Source organism: Paroedura picta, chromosome 2 (assembly GCF_049243985.1).
Source record: "Paroedura picta isolate Pp20150507F chromosome 2, Ppicta_v3.0, whole genome shotgun sequence".
In the NCBI taxonomy this organism is placed as follows: Eukaryota; Metazoa; Chordata; class Lepidosauria; order Squamata; family Gekkonidae; genus Paroedura; species Paroedura picta.
In genome coordinates, this window is record NC_135370.1 from 132,714,163 (window position 1) to 132,733,646 (window position 19,484).

General features: G+C 43.3%; 1 protein-coding gene across 1 annotated transcript in view; it reads right to left on the bottom strand.

Annotated features, from left to right (window-relative positions):
- Positions 1 to 19,470, bottom strand: part of RTF1 (RTF1 homolog, Paf1/RNA polymerase II complex component) — a 41,573-nt gene extending 22,103 nt beyond the window's left edge. The window contains exons 1-9 of the mRNA XM_077322829.1: positions 19,234 to 19,470; positions 9,973 to 10,083; positions 8,499 to 8,646; positions 6,847 to 7,048; positions 6,370 to 6,484; positions 4,884 to 4,995; positions 2,614 to 2,749; positions 1,776 to 1,953; positions 710 to 792 (exon numbers count right to left, since the gene is read on the bottom strand). Of these exons, the coding sequence (XP_077178944.1) occupies positions 710 to 792; positions 1,776 to 1,953; positions 2,614 to 2,749; positions 4,884 to 4,995; positions 6,370 to 6,484; positions 6,847 to 7,048; positions 8,499 to 8,646; positions 9,973 to 10,083; positions 19,234 to 19,311 (1,163 nt within the window). The 5' untranslated portion in view covers positions 19,312 to 19,470. The remainder of the gene's footprint in view (positions 1 to 709; positions 793 to 1,775; positions 1,954 to 2,613; positions 2,750 to 4,883; positions 4,996 to 6,369; positions 6,485 to 6,846; positions 7,049 to 8,498; positions 8,647 to 9,972; positions 10,084 to 19,233) is intronic.
- Between the last annotated feature and the right edge of the window lie 14 nt (positions 19,471 to 19,484).

The window sequence follows — 19,484 nt, forward strand, 5'->3', positions numbered from 1 at the left end:
CCGCTGGCAGCCCCGCTTGCGCCGCTTCTGCTGGTCGCTGCGGCTCCGTTTTTCTTCTGCCGGTGTTCTGCTGGGGCCGGCGCAACTGTCGTGAAGGTGAAGGAAGGTCCGGGTCTCCATTGGCCAGCAGCCCCAGCAGAACACCGGCAGAAGAAAAACGGAGCCGCAGGGAGCGGCAGAAGCGGCACCTCCTTGGCCGCCACTGCCTCCAGCCGGCAGCAAGGGAGCACCCGCCAGCCGCGCATGCTCCCTTGCCGGTGGCCTGATGCGTCAGGCCGCCGGGCAGGGAGCACCCGCCAGCCGCGCTATGCGCGGCTGGCGGGTGCTCCCTTGGCGGCGGCTGGAGGCAATGGCGGTGAAGGAGGCATTGCCTCCTTGGTCCAGGATTGACACTCGGAGGAGCGAATCAGGAGCCGCTTTACGGCTCCTGATTCGCTCCTCCGAGTTTTTATCCCGGACAGAGCCCGCCCTAACTCCTCCCCACCACTGCTTACTGCTTTATTTAGTCCGTGGCGCCGCCCGCGGCGCCACAGGTGGTGTTAAGATATTAATAACAGTTTTTATCATCTGTTCTGTGAATGACACCTGTGTATTTTATGGCTGCGTCTGTATGCTGATCTTGGATCATAATAAAGCAAGTGATTGAACAGGTTTTTACATTCCTGTCTATTCTCTTATACACCCTAAAAACGAATTCCCAGTGTTCTACCTTAACTGTAATCCTTTGTTTGTCCTGGTACCTCCAAGCTGATAAACCTTTGCAGTTTCTACAACACCAGTTACTTCCGCCACCTATGGACCATAAGGAAGAGAAGAATATGAAAAATGCACCTTTTGTAATAAAGGAAAAAAACTTGACAGTAGAGAGAGCAGAACAAGAGCTACAGCACAAATTCATCCCGACTTTCACATCCTTAACAATGTTCAATTTGAAGCAGAAAAGTAGCAAGTTACTGACACTATTTTAAATGCTTTTTTAAAATTATTTTTACATATGGAACAGGAAGTTACATAAAGCTTGATACATATATTAAGTTAAGAATGTCAAGATGTTATAACAAGGTAAATATAGGGTCACTATACAGAATATTATCAGTTTCCCATGCCTCACATTTTTGGAACGAACCTTTCATGGCTCTGACACTTTGGACAATAATCTCTCAATCTGAGATCTTTCCTACGAACAAAAATTCTTTCACTAACAAACATATCTAATTTCTAGGAACACAAGAATATTGGAAAAATCACAAAGCCAAAAGCTAATTAAGCTGTACAAGTCATTGGGTGTATCTTGACATTCCATTCTGAGGACTGGACACAAGCAAAGCTGGTTCAAGCTAGACTTCAGACCATTTATCCCTGTCCTCGGGTGCTTGGCTTGTATGCTTACACAGAGTGTGCTAAACCTTACTTTCCTGTTGGGAGAGTTTCTGACCTATTCTGAACTGGCACTGAGTTCCCGTGTGTACTGCTCTTCATCTTTCGCAAATGACATCAATCAAGGTTTTATAATCCTAACTCAGGGTATCCAAAACAATAATCTATCTTTCCTGGCAGGTGAACAAATGGTCATTTTCATCCTGCTCTTTTGTCTCCATAAAAGGAACACATCTCTTGTCAGCCTGTAATCGAAGGAGTTCATTGCTGCATTCCAAGGAAGAGGGAAACCCAACTAGGGACTAATGCCTCTTGCATGTCACTCAAGATATCCTGTATTTTTTTTTATTACAACAAATGCCACTGGAAGTTAGGACCACTTTCAAAGACAAACTCACCCTGTAAACTGGTTTGCTGTTGTGGTTTCCTATGCCAATGCGCACAAAGCAGCCTGTGACTGTCTTGACAAAAAATGGCATGTGACACCAATGCTCTAGTTTGTGACGAGATAATCGAACCCGATTTAGTTCTTCAGGCAAAGACACTGGTTGTGATTTGGGAGGAATTTCTTCTTTCCTAGTACAGTAAAGGAGAAGACAGAAGACCAGTCATACCTTTGAGTGGCCTTTCTCAACTTTTTTACCATTGAGAAACCCCTGAAACATTCTTCAGATTTTGAGAAGCCCAGAAGGAGTACAATCATACAGAATATGGTTGGGAAGCATAGCTGTGTATATGCTCACCCAGGCCCATCATTGGCCTTTTTGGGAGGGTGGGTGGGTTGACATGACCATATACTGTCATTCCACCTGATAAATGTTTAGCAATTTTTTTAAAATATAAAAAATTAATTAACTGCAATCCATTCAGGAAACCCTTCCGGAGAAGTCAAGAAACCCCAGGGTTTCATGGAACCTTGGTTGAGAAAGCCTGCCTCAGAGTGAGTCCACAGAGCTATACATTAGGTATCTGAAGCCCAAACACGCTCAGGGCAACCAACTTAATATTTCTAAGAGCATTCAGGCTCATTCTCCAGCACTGAATACAACGGTGCAAATGGTACAAGATTAAAGGGTACAAAGTGGGTTGTGCACTCTGGCCGCTTCGGCAAGCACCACAGCCCGAGGCAGCCAGCACTGCAGCATGGAGGGGAGGGGCGGCACCGGTGGCAGTGCACCAACAAGTTCAAATCCTTTGTCCCTTACCCTTAAACACAAAGGGACATTCTGTACTCACTCTTCCTCTTCATCAGAAGATGAAGACCTCGATGAACGATCAGTCTTCTCACTAGATTTATCATCTTCCTCCTCCTCTTCATCATCAGAGTATACTTCACTAGTTTTTAATGGTTGTTTCTTTGCAAGCAACTCAGCTACAAGGAATAAAAGAAAAACAACTTGGTATTTCAATTTATTTCCCCCCTAAAAACTCCTTTAAATTGAACTACAAGCAAAACAGGTAAATAACCTACAATACAAATCTGAAATCAGCTCTCATTTGCTACTATAGAGTTGTTTATTGAAGCAACAAATAAGAATTTTCTTAAATTTTAATAGGCTTTGCTGCCTATATACATGCAAGGAGATATTCACACATGAAGTAGATACTTATGGTACATGGCAAAAATCTCTCAAACTGAGAAAGTTACAAGAGCATCTTATGATACAGCATTGTGTTCTGCTGCTGAATGATAAAGAAATTTGAACTGAATTTTAAAAACTCTTAAGTCACAAATTTTCTTCTTTAAAAATGTTAGCTAAACATGTGAGATTGCACTCACTGCACAACACAGCGGTTTGCAGAACAAGCTTTCTTATCTGCCTCCAGCCCCCTGCACCCCACCCCAACACGGCTTCCAGGGGCAGGGGACCCCACAGGAACTTAGTTTGATGTGGACGTATGTAGTGGGAGGAGGTACCTGCAAAAAGCACTATTTGGACAGGCACAGAACAAAGCTCAAGAGACAGACTAAAGCACAAAGGGACTCTAGAAAGCAGATGAACTTTGCAGTGTTGATTCCAATCTAAAACCAGTCATGGCTACAGATAATAAGAGACACCCTACCTGGGGTCATGACCATTATGGCATTTAAAAATAAGCAATGCATTGTATATTTTCTGAAATAGTAAAAATATCAATATTTAAGAAATGTATAGTATACCTTCTGAAGTTGTTTAAAGTCAGTTTTTCATTGTTGTAATACATTAAAATTAACTTATCTAAATCATAAACAGAAAATGTTGATTTAAATCAAAACACTGAGATGACCTTATTTCTTGGTGAATTAAATCCAGCTACTCCATTCTACTGTGCAGAAAAATATCTCCAATAGAACATCTTGGGCATACTCAGAGTAGCGCTTCAGTCTGTGGCTACAATGTGTGGTAGTACAGAGAAAGCAATACTTCAGCATCTCCCAGCTTAGCTGCCAAAATTATTTATACAGGGCATGGTTTCTCAACCAGGGTTTTGTTGGTGGCCCTGGTAGGGATTCCTGAATGGGTGGGAGTTAATTAATCAATTAATTTTTAATATATTTTTAAAATTTTGTTAAACATTTATCAAGTGGTATGACCATATATAGTCATGTCAAGCTCCTCAAATGGCCAGTAATGGGTCTGAAGGGGGTGAGAAGGGGAGGGGCCCCAGGTAGACATGTATACAGCTATTCTACATGATTGTGCCACTTCTGGGTTTTCTCAAAACCTGAAGAATGCTTCAGGGATTTCTCAATGATAAAAAAGTTGAGAAAAGCTGAAGGACTGTTTAAACTCCCTATGCGCTCACAGGACTCTGCACTCTTACTGTTAATTGGCTGGCGGTCCCTGGTCCACCCAATATCTGCCTGGTCTCAACCACGGCCAGGGCCTTTTCAACACTGACCCCCACCTGGTGGAATGAGCTCCCAGAAGAGCTGAGGATCTGATGGAGCTTGTAAAGTACTGCAGGGCCTGCAAGACATAACTTTCCACCAGGCATTTGGTTGAATCTAGGTGGAACTAGGAAGATCTAGCCCCTTCTCCAATGTGCCCAACTGTAATCTCCCCTGGAGTTACACAGCAGTTGCAGGGGACTGGTGTGAGGGTGTATGGGTTTTTAAGAGTATAATTACTTTTATTGTAAAGGTTGTTTTATTACTATGATCTGTTGTAAGTCACTGAGAGCCGGCAGGCTGGGAATAGCGGCCTACAAATAGAAAGCATGTTCTAGTCTTTAAAAACAAACAAACAAAAAAACCCAAAACACAACCTAATATAGCTCATGCCTAACCATGAAACTACGCAATAAAATAATGTGGGCAGGAAAAAAGATATGGCCAGGCTATAATTTAAAATGCAATGTAACCCAACCTTTGGAAGTGGTATCCCAAGGGAAATACTTTGGGAAATACCATGACATATAGAGAAGGTGTATCACATGGCAACCATATTGCATGAATCAGAAATGCACTGTTAGTTTAAAAGAAAACCAACAAGACGTCCTTGGGCATAAATTTTTCAATATACCTGTCCTGTTCTTCCTTTTTTCTCTCTCCGCTTTCAGTTCTTCCATGGCTTGGGATTTCTTATCCAATTTTTCATCTCTCTTTGACCGCCGCTCTTTATTGTGTGACATTACCTGAGAAGAACACATCAGCCTCTTTGATACTTAGTCCCGATTCATGTATAAAAACAATTACACATACACACATGTGGCCAGGAATACAGTGTGAAGATTATGCCAGCACAGGTTGAGCAGGGCCGCCTACATAAAGTAGAAGCATACTGAATAACCTCAAGATTCCTCCTGTTCCTTCTTCTAACAAAGAGAGCTTTGACTGTCAAAAGCTTATACCCTACTGGACTTGAATCTAACTATTCTTCTTCCAGGTTATGAAGCTGACATGACATTCTAACAATCTACTTCAATCATCATTACTTTGTGATGCTAATCTCAATCCCCTCCACATATTCTGTGGTTACTTTGTATCCACATGGTAACTACCTACTATTTGGTAGAAACCTACATGTTTCATGCTATCCTGAGTACAAAAATGTGCTTTTAGGATGACTTGTATATCTACAACTGCATAATCTGGCATCAGGTAAATTCCTTAAATTCAGTGTTATGGATGTCACAAAATGCATACTCACAAGCCAGGTGCTTACTTGGTCAGTGTGATGATAGCCCATTTCTGGCAAAAGATCTCTTTAACAAGCATTAAAAATGGATTGCCCCAATTAGTCCCACAGGAAGTGGATTAGTAGGGAAGATATTGACAAGCCAACCCAATGTGTGAATTTATTACTGGGTTGTCATTTGTGCATAAACATAAGAATCTGTCAAGAGAGTTTATCTAAGGCAACTGACTAGATAACAGGTGAACTTAAAAAAATTAAAATGTTTTAAAGCTGCCTTTCCATTAAACCTAAGGTCCCAAGGTGGTAAACAATAACATTAAAACAACAGTAAACTGCATTCATTCAATACATTAAAAACATTAAAACAGAACACATAAACAACCAACATGCACTAGAGAAGGAGTCAATTAGAATCACTGAGGCTGTAGCTTATATATAGGACAGAAGGTATCTAAACTGAATTCTGTGATGAGTCAATACTCTGGAAATGCTGTTTTAATTGTTGTGTTTTAGCTACAATTAGGCTTTACATATTTCATAATTTAAATGTTTAAGTTTTTTCTAGACAAACATTTTCCTGTATCTTCCTGACATTCTAAATGTATGTTTAAATTCTGGTCTGAATGACCGTAAATAAAATTTGTTGTTGCTGTAAAATCACTGAGGAAAGGCCAGGTAAAACAGCAAAAGTTGTATTTTGTGGAAGATAAAGATAGAAAGGGAGCAGTCAGATCTTGTTTGGTTGGACTGTCATGAAAATTATTCTATACAGTCAACTCAAAAGTCATAATAAATTTGAATCTAATTACTTTACTAGTGGCTATCAAAAGGAATTTCCAACATCTACGTAAACAAATCTTGTTTTTCATACCTGGGATTCTTGAATCTGTGTCAGCTTCTTCTTTTCCTGTTCTTCTTCTTGCTTTTTCTTTTTCTCTTTCTTTTCTTTCTTTTTTGCGGTCTTTAATTTCTTCTTTATTTCAAACCTGCACACAAAACACAAGATTAAAAGATGGATAGGAGATTGCACACAATTTCATATAGAGCAGATTCAAATAGCAGGATTGTTTATATTAGCTTTGAAGTGAGGAATAAGTCCTTTGTAACAGTTACAATGAAGTTAAACAAAAGCATGTCCATTATTTATTGTCCACGCCTCCATCTTGCATGGTAGGAAACATATAAAAACTCCCAGTCTCAAATATTGCACAGTATTTAACAGCTGCTAACTCTGGGTAAGGGACAGATAGGTATAACAGATGCTCTATGACTGAAACCTGAATGTTTCCCAACACAGAGAGTGGGTCCTGAAATTGGTATATAAAATTATTTCTAAACCAAACCTTACCTTCTCTTCAGCACCTCTCTTTTCTCTATCCTGTTGAACAACTCCTGTTCCCGCTCCTTCTCAGTCATTTGTTCCAGCCGAGCTCTGTCTTCTTCATCACCCATGAGGTCCTCCCCATAGCCATCTGTGAACTCATCTTCAGATGACGAGTCAGAGTCTGAGCTGGATGAACAGCTGTTGCTTTCAGAGTCTGACACTTCACCTGAAAAAGAACAGAATGATTTTGCTATGCTGATGCAACCCTGAAATTCCAGAGGAAGCTTAACAACACCGTGTAATGTTATTTGCTTGAACAGCAGAAGGAAGCGGCAGATCTTCCCACCTTCCCCTTTTTCCAGCAGTTGCTGGTGAGGCCTAATGATGCAAAAGTTTGCGTAATCCATGTGAGTAAAAGCTGCATTATGTGAACAGCTGCAGTAAGGAAGAAGCAGCAGGCAACGATGCTCATACTATATCTGCTGGAAGAATGGATTCAAAGGCTCCAACCATATATCATTCATCAGATGGTTTTCTGCTAGTTTCAAATGCAGTGTGAAAGAAACCCAATACATTTTACAGCATAAAGGAACAGCATCTGCATAGAGCCAAAGCAGTCACCAAGAGACTCCAAAATGGACAGAGGAAGGAGAAATTACTGAGGACTACGGAGAAAGGTAAAGTAACTATGTGAGGTTTGGAAAAATACATAAAAAACAAAGCAAAAAACAAACACGTACCAGTATTTCTCAGGTTCAGGTATACTGAACCCCCAAAAATCAGTATTTCCTGATATTCCTGAATGGTGTTATGATTCAGTAAATATTTGGGAATCTCATTTTTTCCTGCTCTATTATATCCTATCTGTAACCCTTATAGTCAATGATCCCCATACGATAAAATGGATCCAGGGGTACGTTGAGCTAGGAGGGGGGGGGGGCGGACTGTTTTTCTGAGGTAGAGGTACCAAATTTCTAGAATAGCTGCTGGTGCCTCCCCTTAAATAAAAACCTGCAAGTTTCAAAAAGACTGGCTCAGAGGATCAATTCTATGGGATTCCAAAGGTGCCCTCACCTCCATTGCTTTCAAAGGAAGGGGGGATGCATTTAAAGGGAATGTGGTCCCCTCAAATGCCTCCTGCAAGCCATGAGTGAACTCTGAAGGCATTTAAAGGGCACACTGTCTCTTTAAATGCCTTATACAAATGGTGAGGTTACCTGGAAGACATTCAAAAGGGCTGCAATCCCTTTAAAATGCCCTTTAAATTCAGCTATCCTGAAAAATCCTGAATATTATTAGGCGGCCATTTTGGATAGCCAAACTTTAGGCTCAGTCTATAACGAGCTGAAAGAACAGCCAGAAAATGCCTGTAATGTATTTTTCAGCTATTTTTAAAATTTGGATATAACAAATTGACAACCTAGTTAATGACATTTGTTTCATGAAGAATTAAATTCTTCTCACTTTACTTCTGGCTCAAAGAACAGACTGTGAAACAGATTTGTGGATAGGGAAGAGTAAATAATTACACTGGTGTTTTAGAAATGCTTTCACAGTACATCCATCTACTGCCAAAATAAAGAATTTGCTATAAAGAAACAGGCATGCTTCAAATAAAATATATAGTGAGCACTCTGAAGACAAAGACATCTAACAATACACATGTGCTCTTTTACCTTCCTCAGGTGCTGAGCTCTCTGCAGAACTCTCTTTATCAGAGCTGCCTGATGAAGCTGTTTTGTTTGTTTGTTTCTTCATCGCCCCTTTTTTCTCTGCTTTCCCTGCTTTTCCTTTTTTTTTGTTTTTAGCACCTCCAACTGTCCACTGTAAAATAAAAGGAGCAAAGAGAATCACGTAACAAAAGTCTCTCAGTAAATATATATTGAACCCCGCATGAAAAATATAGTCATTTTACAGTTTCTGAGACTATTTTTCTGCATGAATTAATCAGAGGATACCAAACTGGAAAATATCATTCTGCAACATGTATATTCAATGTGCAGAAGACTGCTCCTTTAAACAGGCTAGGGAATGATATGCAGAGGTCATAGAATGGCTCTTTGCCTAATCCTCCCACTGCAGCCTTCTTCATCCAGCTTAGAGCAGCTCCTAAGAATTTAGACTCCTTGGGGAGTAATAGGAGGGCAAAGGGGAGGAACAATAATTAAGAGGAAATCGCTGGAAATCAGTTCACTAGCATTTCCCTCCCACATATTGTGGACACCATTCTGCATTCTGTTTGCAGTTCTCAGACCCCAAACTACAATATGGAATACTCATTGGTTTTGCTCAGCTTTACAGCAGATTTGTTTTTTGGATTTCTTGCAGTACCTTAAACTACTGCTATCCTGCCAACCAGCAACATTATGGGAGGCACACTTCAGCAGGCTTTGTCTTCGATGGCCCTTTAATTCATTACTGAGAATGTGAGCAGGTAAGCTACTGAAATCCATGTGAAACATGAGAATATAAAGGAATGCTCACATTCCACAGTAACATGTATACCCAGACAAGCCTGATCTCGTCAGTTCTTGGAAGCTAATCAGGGTCAACCTTGGCTAGTATTTGGTTGGGAGACCTCCCAAGGAACACCAGGGTCATGATGCAGAGGCAGGCAGTGGCGAACCACCTCCAAGAATCTCTTGCCTGACTGCCAGACAATCCTGGGTTCACCTGACTGTACTACACATATGCCATATATGATAAATAAATAATGTATACTCTAACTCTGAAACAAGTGTTATCTCCTGTTTCTGTTTCCCCCCTGTATTTTTCATTACTTGTGCCTCATAATGCTGGTGGAAAGTACCACCAAGTCACAGTCAACTTAAGGCAACCCTGTAGGGTTTTCAAAGTAAGAGTCATTCAGAGGTAGTCGCAGCCCTAGACTTCCTTGGTGGTCTCTCATCCAAGTACTTACCAGGGCCAATCATGCTTAGCTTCCAAGATCTGTAGATCAGGCTTCCCTGGGAATACAGGTTGAGAATACAGGTTGCTATAGAATGTGTGCATTCCTTCACGAGTCAATTTCTAAATCTAGGTCCATTCATAAATAAATGCAATACAAACCATGTATAGAGAACAACCCATAATAATTTCCTCACTGCTAATACTATAGCAATTAGCTGTCTAGTTTTCTACAGTATTTACCTCATCATCACTATCTGAAGTTTCAGAGTCTGACGATGCTGTTGGCTTGCTAGCAGGCGCTTCCTTTTCCTCAGAGTCACTGCGTTTCCGTTTGGCCAATGACAAGAGCTCCTGATGAGGCAGAATACAGAAGTATCTTAGAGCAAGCTTCTCCAGATTTGACTAAGATAAAGTTACCTCAACATTCCTACCACATCAGTAAGCTAGAATGATATAAATACAATACAATATATTAGTCGAAGGACCACAAGTGGTCCGCTGCCCATAGGTTGGGGATGGTAGCTTACACCATTCTCCCCTCTTCACAACCCTGTGAGGTATATTATGCTGAGAGTTTGACTGGTTCAAAGTCACCCAGTGAGCTACTATGGCATGAGTGGGGATTCGAAACTGTGCATCCCAGATACTAACGCCAAAAAATGATGTGCTTATCATCATGGGGGATTGGAATGCTAAAGTAGGAAGCCAAAAGATAACCGGGATAACAGGCAAGTTTGGCCTTGGAGTACAAAATGAAGCAGGCCACAGGCTGGTAAAATTTTGTCAAGAGAATACAATGGTCATAGCAAACACTCTTTTCCAACAACAAGATGACTCTACACATGGACATCACCAGACAGTCAACACAGAAATCAGATTGACTATGTGCTCTGAAGCCAAAGATGGAGAAGGTCTATACAGTTAGTAAAAACAAGACCATGAGCTAATTGTGGTTCAGATCATCATCTTCTTGTTGCAAAATTTAGGCTTAAATTGAAGAAAGTAGGGAAAAGCACTAGGCCACTCAGGTATGAACTAAATCATATCCCCAATGAATATACAGTAGAGGTGACAAATAGATTTAAGGAATTAGATCTGATACAGTGGTCCGCAATCTTTTTCAGGCTGCGGACCGGTGGCGGCGGGAAGGGCGATTGCCCGGCTGCACATGCACGGCCGGGTTGCGAATGCGCGTTTGCAGCCACGCATGCATGGGACTGCAGTGCATGCGCATTTGCGGACACGCCTGGCGCAAATGCGCGCGGCCCTGTGGAGGCAGGGAGCCGCGGCCCAGTATCAGGGCCTTTGCAGCCCGGCACCGGGCTGCAGCCCAGTGGTTGGGGACCACCGATCTGATAGACAAGAGTGCCTGAAGAACTATGGACAGAGGTTTGCAACATTGTACAAGAGGTAGCAACTAAAACCATCCCAAAGAAAAAGAAATGCAAGAAATAAAAATGCCTGTCTGAAGCTTTACAAATAGCTAAGGAGAGAAGGGAAGAGAAAGGCAAGGGAGAAAGAGAAAGATACACTCAATTGAATGCAAAATTCCAAAGAAAAGCTAGAAGAGATAAGAATGCCTTCTTAAATGAACAGTGCAAACAAAGAGAAGAAAACAATAGAATGGGGAGGACTAGAGATCTTTTCAAGAAAATTGGAGATATGAAGAGAACGTTTCATGCAAAGATGGGTATAATAAGGGACCAAAATGGTAGGGACCTAACAGAAGCTGAAGAGATACAAGAGCGAGCTTAACATTCCTGATAACCAGGGTAGTTACTGACCTGGAGCCAGACATCCTGGAATATGAAATCAAATGGGCCTTAGGAAGTCTGAGCAACAATAAAGCTAGTGGTGGTGACAGCATTCCAGTAGAACTATTCAAAATCTTAAAAGACGATGCAGTAAAAGTGCTACACTCAATATGCCAGCAAATTTGGAAAACCCAACAATGGCCACAGGATTGGAAAAGGTCAGTATACATTCCAATCCCAAAGAAGGGCAATGCCAAAGAATGTTCAAACTACCGCACCATTGCACTCATTTCTCATGCTAGCAAAGTTATGCTCAAAATCCGAAAAGCTAGGCTCCAGTAATATGTGGACCGAGAACTTCCAGAAGTACAGGTAGGATTTCAAAGAGGCAAAGGAACTAGAGATCAAATTGCCAACATACGCTGGATCATGGAGAAAGCTAGGGAGTGCCAGAAAAACATCTACTTCTGCTTCACTGACTATGCTAAAGCCTTTGATTGTGTGGAGCACAACAAACTGTGGCAAGTTCTTAAAGAGATGGGAATACCAGAGCATCTTATTTGTCTCTTGAGAAACTTATATGCAGCTCAAGAAGCAACAGTGAGAACCGAGCATGGAATCACTGTTTGGTTCAAAATTGAGAAAGGAGTTTGGCAAGTCTGTATACTGTCGCCTTATCTTTTTAACTTGTATGTGGAGCACATCATGAGAAAGGCGGGATTAGAGGAGTCACAAATTGGGATCAAGATTGCAGGGAGAAATATCAACAACCTCAGATATGCAGATGACACCACTCTAATGGCAGAAAGTGAAGAGGAACTAAAGAGCCTGTTGATGCGGGTGAAGGAGGAGAGTGCAAAAGTTGGCTTGAAACTCAACATCAAGAAAACAAAGATCATGGCATCCGGCCCTCTCAATTCCTGGCAAATAGATGAGGAAGAAATGGAGATAGTGACAGGTTTTATTTTCCTGGGCTCCAAGATCACTGCAGATGGGGACTGCAGCAAAGAAATTAAAAGGCTCTTGCTCCTGGGGAGGAAAGCTATGGCAAATCTAGACAGCATCCTAAAAAGCAGAGACATCACCCTGGCAACAAAAGTGTGTTTAGTCAAGGCTATGGTCTTTCTAGTTGCAATGTATGGCTGTGAAAGTTGGACCATAAGGAAGGCTGAGCGTCAAAGAATTGAGGCTTTTGAACTCTGGTCCTGGAGAAGACTCTTGCGAGTCCCTTGGACTGCAAGACGAACAAACCCGTCAGTCCTAGAGGAGATCAGCCCTGACTGCTCCTTAGAAGGCCAGATCCTGAAGATGAAACTCAAATACTTTGGCCACCTCATGAGAAGGAAGGACTCCTTGGAGAAGAGCCTAATGCTGGGAGTGATTGAGGGCAAAAGAAGAAGGGGACGACAGAGAATGAGGTAGCTGGATGGAGTCACTGAAGCAGTAGGTGCAAACTTAAATGGACTCCGGGGAATGGTAGAGGACAGGAAGGCCTGGAGGATCATTGTCCATGGGGTCGGACATGACTTCGCACCTAACAACAACAACCCTCAGCTGGTCTGATTGTCTGAACAATCAGGTATGTTGCTAAGACACCTGAACATGCATTCCTGCAGCCAGTATATGCCACTGATGGAATGTGACTGCAAGACTCCTTCTTGGTCTTAGCCTTGAGGCTCCTGTGATGTTAGCTGTCCATGTGGCCATCTCATCCCCTCATTTCTCTCTCTCTGAAATAGCATCATGGCAGTAAGTTCCTAGAGAGAAGCCTTCTACAACTTCTACTGAAAACCCAAGAAACTGATAAAGGAAGTTCCTAGACACATATGATTTTTGAAGGAACAGTTGCTAGCTTCTTACATAATAAAAGGCACACAAAGGAGAAGAGCTCTGAGGGAAAAAACATCCTAAGCAACATGCTCTCTAACCTCTCATGCTATATAGTATGTGTTCTTGAATTTCCCCCTCAAAAGACTTACAACTGACAAGGCCACCCTCCATCTAACTAGCCAAAGATTACCTGGTACATAAAGCAGATACAAAACTTTGTTGCTAATTGAGACCATGCCATGTTTGCTCTTTTGGCACAGTAGAGACCCATATACTACAGTCACATGTTTTAGACTCCATGGAATATGAAAATTCCCTATTTTCTTCCTGAGGTTCAAAAGACTGACATCAATTGTCTTTTACCAACTGTAGATTCAGACTACCTATTTTCGGCCACGTTTTGGCTTGATGTCATGGAAGTTGACAGAGGAGCTACCACTACTCTTCTTTGTTGGTGAAAATTAACTCTGATCAGTTTCTGTTGCTGGAGGGTGAAAAAAGTGATTTTTGCTGATACTCTGCTCCAATCCCCAGCTCCCAGTATGTGATTGTATGCGAGGTGCTCAAGGTATTGAGTCATAGGAAAGGCCATGGTTCTTGGCTATTTCCTGAGCCTGGACTCCCCCCCCCCCCACACACACACACATATATACACACAGAAAAGGTTACATCAGACTGAACCACAGGCTGTGTCACTTACCTAGTGCTTACTGACGAGTTGCTGAATTGTGAGGTCTTTAACAAAACAAAAATTAGATTTTCCCTCGTTTTGTACTTTTTCAAAAACTCAGAGATGGATCTAAATAGCTGGATCATTACCTCAGAATCTAAGATCTTGCCTGGGCTCCCTTAAACAATATTAACACAACAGAAGTCTGCCAGTTTCTGGTAAATGTTATAAATACGTTGTGTTCCACATTTTGCATGCCACAGGTCCCCACAATTACAAAATTGACCAGGTATGGTAAAATCACATAGCTTCTTCTGCAAGCTATGTGATTACCAGGCTGCGTCCCAGGGAACTATGGGGTACCTTAAGACAGTGGTCCCCAACCTTTTTATCACCGGGGACCAGTCAATGCTTGACAATTTTACTGAGGCCCCGGGGGGGGGGGTAGTCTTTTGCCAAGGGATGTCGCCGCCGCCCGAGCCTCTGCTCCACTTGCTTTCCCGCCAGTGCCCCTGACTTCCCACCACCTGGGGGGTGCTGACAGCAGCAGCTGCGCAGTGCCACGCCAAGGGGGAGCCCCAGCCATGGCGCCCACCAGAGAGCACTGAAGGTGAGCCGGCAGCAGAGTGGCAGGGCAGTCCCCGAGGCAGCAGCCGGGGAGGAGGACGAGAAGGAGCTGCGGACCGGTACCAACTGATCCATGGACCGGTCCCGGTCCCCGGACCGGGGGTTGGGGACCACTGCCTTAAGAAACTTACAAAGCATTCTTCAATAAAATCAGTAATGGTAGACAAGCTTTTCATGCAATATGCTACTATTGCTAGGCTGATGCCATCAGCCCCTGTAAGCTAAGCAGAGTTAGCCCTGGCTAAAACTTGGAATGGCCACCTTCAAAGAATGCAGGGCCTTAATGTGGGGGCAGGCAATGGCTAACCACCACCAAGCATTGCCTGCTTAGCATCCAGACAATCTTAGGATCTCCTGGCTATATTACACAGATGCCATATGTTGAATAATAAATAATCTAGGGCAGTGGTCCCCAACCTTATCACCGGGGACCACTCAATGCCTTTTTCTGAGGCACGGTGGGGGGGGTAGTTTACTCCTCTACTCTCAACCACTGCCCTAGCGCTCTCTGATTGCTATGGTAATGTTTAAACATCCCTTCAAAATAAGATACAGACATGCCACAACAATGAAGTGTGTTGTAAAGGGCTGGGGGGGGGTGAAGTTAAGGCCCAGGGGGGGAGAGAAGGCGTCCTTTGGGGCCCACCTCCAATTAGTCGAAGGACCACATGTGGTCCGCGGCCCACAGATTGGGGATCGCTAATCTAGGGAATTTATCTACCAGTACCCCTGTGAACTGTATGAGCACACTAGTGTTCTTCTGCTGATCAATAAATGGTGGAAAGGTCCTCTGAAAGCAGAAGCTGGGAACTGTGGACTTTGTAGCTCCTACCCATTCAGGCCATAGCCAACTTAACTTACTGTTAAATGGTGTACCTAGGAGTTAAATGGGAAATAGCCTCGGGGGAGAAATTGTTTTGCAAGAGTGACAAAATGGATTTGGAAAAAAATACCAAAAAATATTGACCTTGATAAATTTTCTTTAAAATTATGTGAATGATATTTAATAACATGTCAATTATCATCCTTAACACTATTTCGCTCCTTATATTTGGGAAAGCCTCCTGGGAGGAGACAGACCGGGGCCCTGTTCATGCTAGAAGCCTTGTGGCTGTAGCCTCCATTATCGCCCATGAGGAGAGAGCCAGCAACAGGGCTTTGCAGCCCACAGGTACGCTCCTGCTGGGAGGAAGCCTGGGAGGGGGGGTGGAGCCTCTCTGTGGGCTGCAAAGCCCTGTCGCCGGCAGCAGGGGGTGGGATTTTCCACTCCCTTCAGCCCGCTTTGCGGGCCAAAGGGAGCCGTGGCCACTCTCTCACGCCCTCCTGCCTGCCGCCCCTTTCAATGCCCATTTTTAAAATGGGCTTTGATACTAGTGTACATATAAAATTCCAATTTATATATGTTGGTGATGAGATACTAGAACTGATCAATTTAATATTTTGGGAGAGTCTTTAAAAGTCCACAAATTGATTCATGATATTATGGATTATAGAGTCCCAAGACTCAATGGCAATTTTAGTTGTGATATCTGAAGCACTTGATTGAAGATATAGCTCTTGAAACAGTGATGAATTTATTAATTAGAAATGCACACATTTTCCACAGATTCAGAATGGTTATATAAAGCATGGAATCCAGTATAACTAATAAATTGGGCATATTACAAACAATATTTATGTGGGACAGACTGTTTTACTGATAAAACAGACTGTTTTATCTTCAAGAGTGGATTTTTAAAATAATGCTTTCGAGCAACAAGCATGAAGATGGGATTCAATCATGTGCGATTTTTCAACCATTGTGGAGCTGTTTCCTTTTTTATAACACAGACTGGAATTTGATTCCCTTCAGTTAAACTAAAAAGCTTATAAAAACTCAATCACAGAAATGTACTGCCCACAAGAAATGTCTCCCTGGAGTCCACCCTGCTCTACAGCAAGATAAAATTTGAAATGCAACTTACAGTAGAATTCTCAAAAGCAGCAACAGCAGGAAATGTACTGGAGGTAGGAATTTTAACATGTAGGAATTGATTAGTATCATTATTCCATCATTTCCTCTAATACTGAGATGCTATAGCTTTATTATATGGTCAACAGATCTTTCAGCATCATGTTAAAACACAACCTTTGATTTAAAAAATCGATTGGTTGAATTCTTTCACTATCAAGGATCTAGTTTCAATGGCTAAACTAAAATATAGCCACATTTTTAGTAATACCCTGTTTCCCTGAAAATAAGACCTAATTCGAAAGTAGTACTTCTTCATGCACTGATAGTATAAGCCCTCCCCCGAAAATAAGACCTACATCTAATTGGTGCTTAAAGCCAGGGCCCACCTTAGGGCTGTCCGGCACTTAAAGTACTATTTAACAGGGTTCTGGGGAAAACTGGAATAAATGTAACATTTTTTTCCGGGGAAACACGGTACGTACATTTTACTTAATATTAGAAGAGCCAACACAAATAATGTCTACATACATTATTATAATAGATTATGCGTACATATAAATACATCCAGCATAAAGGTTTAAGGTAGCTCGTTTTCAATTTCTGTCTCTTAGCTCCTGCATATTCTGCCCAATCTTCCCTTAAGTTTTTTTTACACATTACTGTGGAACAGTCTCCCAGAGATAAACCACAAGGCAACAATTCCACATCAACTGCACTTTTTCTGACAGGCTACCAAATGTGCTAGAGTTCTGAAGTCTAAGGTGCTATTACGCAGTTTCATGCTACACCTCAAATGCGTTGTTTGGTCCTATGAGTTTGTCTGGCCGGGCCCTATAATCTTTTCTGTAACTTGCCTTAGACTAAAAAGGGAACTTTCAGGTTCTTCCTTTCCAGTTCCGCGTACAATTCACAGCCATATTAAAACCTATTTATTTAAGCACATATAAGAAGAAGAAGAAGAGTTGGTTCTTATATGCCGCTTTTCCCTACCCGAAGGAGGCTCAAAGCGGCTTACAGTCGCCTTCCCATTCCTCTCCCCACAACAGACACCCTGTGGGGTAGGTGAGGCTGAGAGAGCCCTGATATCACTGCTCGGTCAGAACAATTTTATCAGTGCCGTGGCGAGCCCAAGGTCACCCAGCTGGCTGCATGTGGGGGAGCGCAGAATCGAACCCGGCTCGCCAGATTAGAAGTCCGCACTCCTAACCACTACACCAAACTGGCTGCAAGAAGTCAAGACAAACCAAAGATGGTTAAGTTCACACATAAGGGAAATAAAACAGGAATCTCATAGTACCTTAATCACAAGCTAAATTAATTCCACTATAATATTTTATGAGTCAAATCCATTAAAATGTCCTCCATTTGTCAGATACATGTTTTTAAAAAGCCACAAAACAGAAAGGCAGAAGGGGGCGGGGGAAGACATTCCAAAAAGATCTTTTGTTTGCATTTTTAGTATAAATGATAACATTTATGCCTAATAGATGAAAATCTCAAGATGGAGTGAGCTTTGACTCACAAAAGTTTACAACAGAATGCATCTTGTTAATCTTTAGTGGGCCACTGGACTTCTGTTTTATTTTGCTATTCCATACTAAAGTATCTGGAATTACCAATGTTAAAAAAAAGAATTCTTCAAAATACATTTAGACACTCTTCATGTACATGTTAATTCCATTTCTGTCAATGGTATTTGTTGGACATATACATTCTGAACCTACTTCTAATACAAATACTGCCGAACAACTAATTTCCAAGTGGCAGTATTCTTCTGATACTTGCTGCAGTCTCCAGGTTCAAGTGGACAAGAGACAAAATTAGCAGCACCTTACTTGCCCCTCAAGATCTATGCTCCCTGGATGTGTTAAGGCAAACAGAAAAAAACACTGCACATTTTAAAAGCTGGGTGACAGGGGAGCAGATCTGAGCACTCTCACGCAAGACACCCAGTACATCCTGCAAGAAGTCAAGACAAAATGACAAGATGCTTGCTCAGCGGCTGCCAAAGGAACAAGGGTCAATGCTTTCAAGGCATCACAGGGGCATGGGTAGGGGAAGCTAACCAAACCTCGCTAGCGGTTTCAAAGACCCAGCTCTGTAGGCCCAAGAAGTATGCCCGGCAGATCTTCTCTAGATAGAACACAGCAAGGCAAAGCTCAGAATGACAAAAGCAAGCTCCATGGAGAATTTGCCATCTAGCTGGCTGCACGACAACCGGTAGCACACCCAGACTTCACCCTGCAACATGCCTCGGAGCAAAGCCTAAACCAAGCGCAGGGTGGGGGGCTGGTCGCAACAGTTCCGCTGGCACTCAATCCCGAGACCCACCCAGCACGGTGAAGCCGCGGGGCCTCCACAAGCACGGCTGCTGCCCACCCGCAGGCCACGAGCCTCCTCGCCTTTCCTTCCCCACCTGCTGGGCCCACCCCCACCCCGTGCGAGGGGGATCCGCTCCAGCGCCGCCTCTCCCGACGGAGTCCCCCCTGACCCAAACAACGCCGCCGCCTGCTCGTTCTCGGCCCGACAAGCCCCCGCCCGCCTCCTTCCTCGCTCCCCGGAGGACCCCCAGCGCTTCCTCGGCCCCCCGCCGAGAGCCAGCCCAGCGCTGCGCAGGGGAGGGAGGGAGGGAGCTCGGCCGGGCCCAGCGCTCCGGCGCTGCTCACCTGGTCCAGGTTCTCCTCGCTGCCGCTGTCTTCGGTGTCGGAGTCAATGAGGACGCGGCCTTTCCGCTTCTTCACCATGGCGGAGCCGGCCTCGCCGCCGCCCGACCCCTCTGCTGCTCACGGCGGGCCTCGCGTCGCGGCCGGTGCGGCACTCCAAGCGGCCGGGCCTTCGCCGAGCCTGCCTGCCTGCCGCCCGCCAGCCAGCCAGCCAGCCCGGGACACAAAGGGCACCGAGCATGCGCCGTACGCCG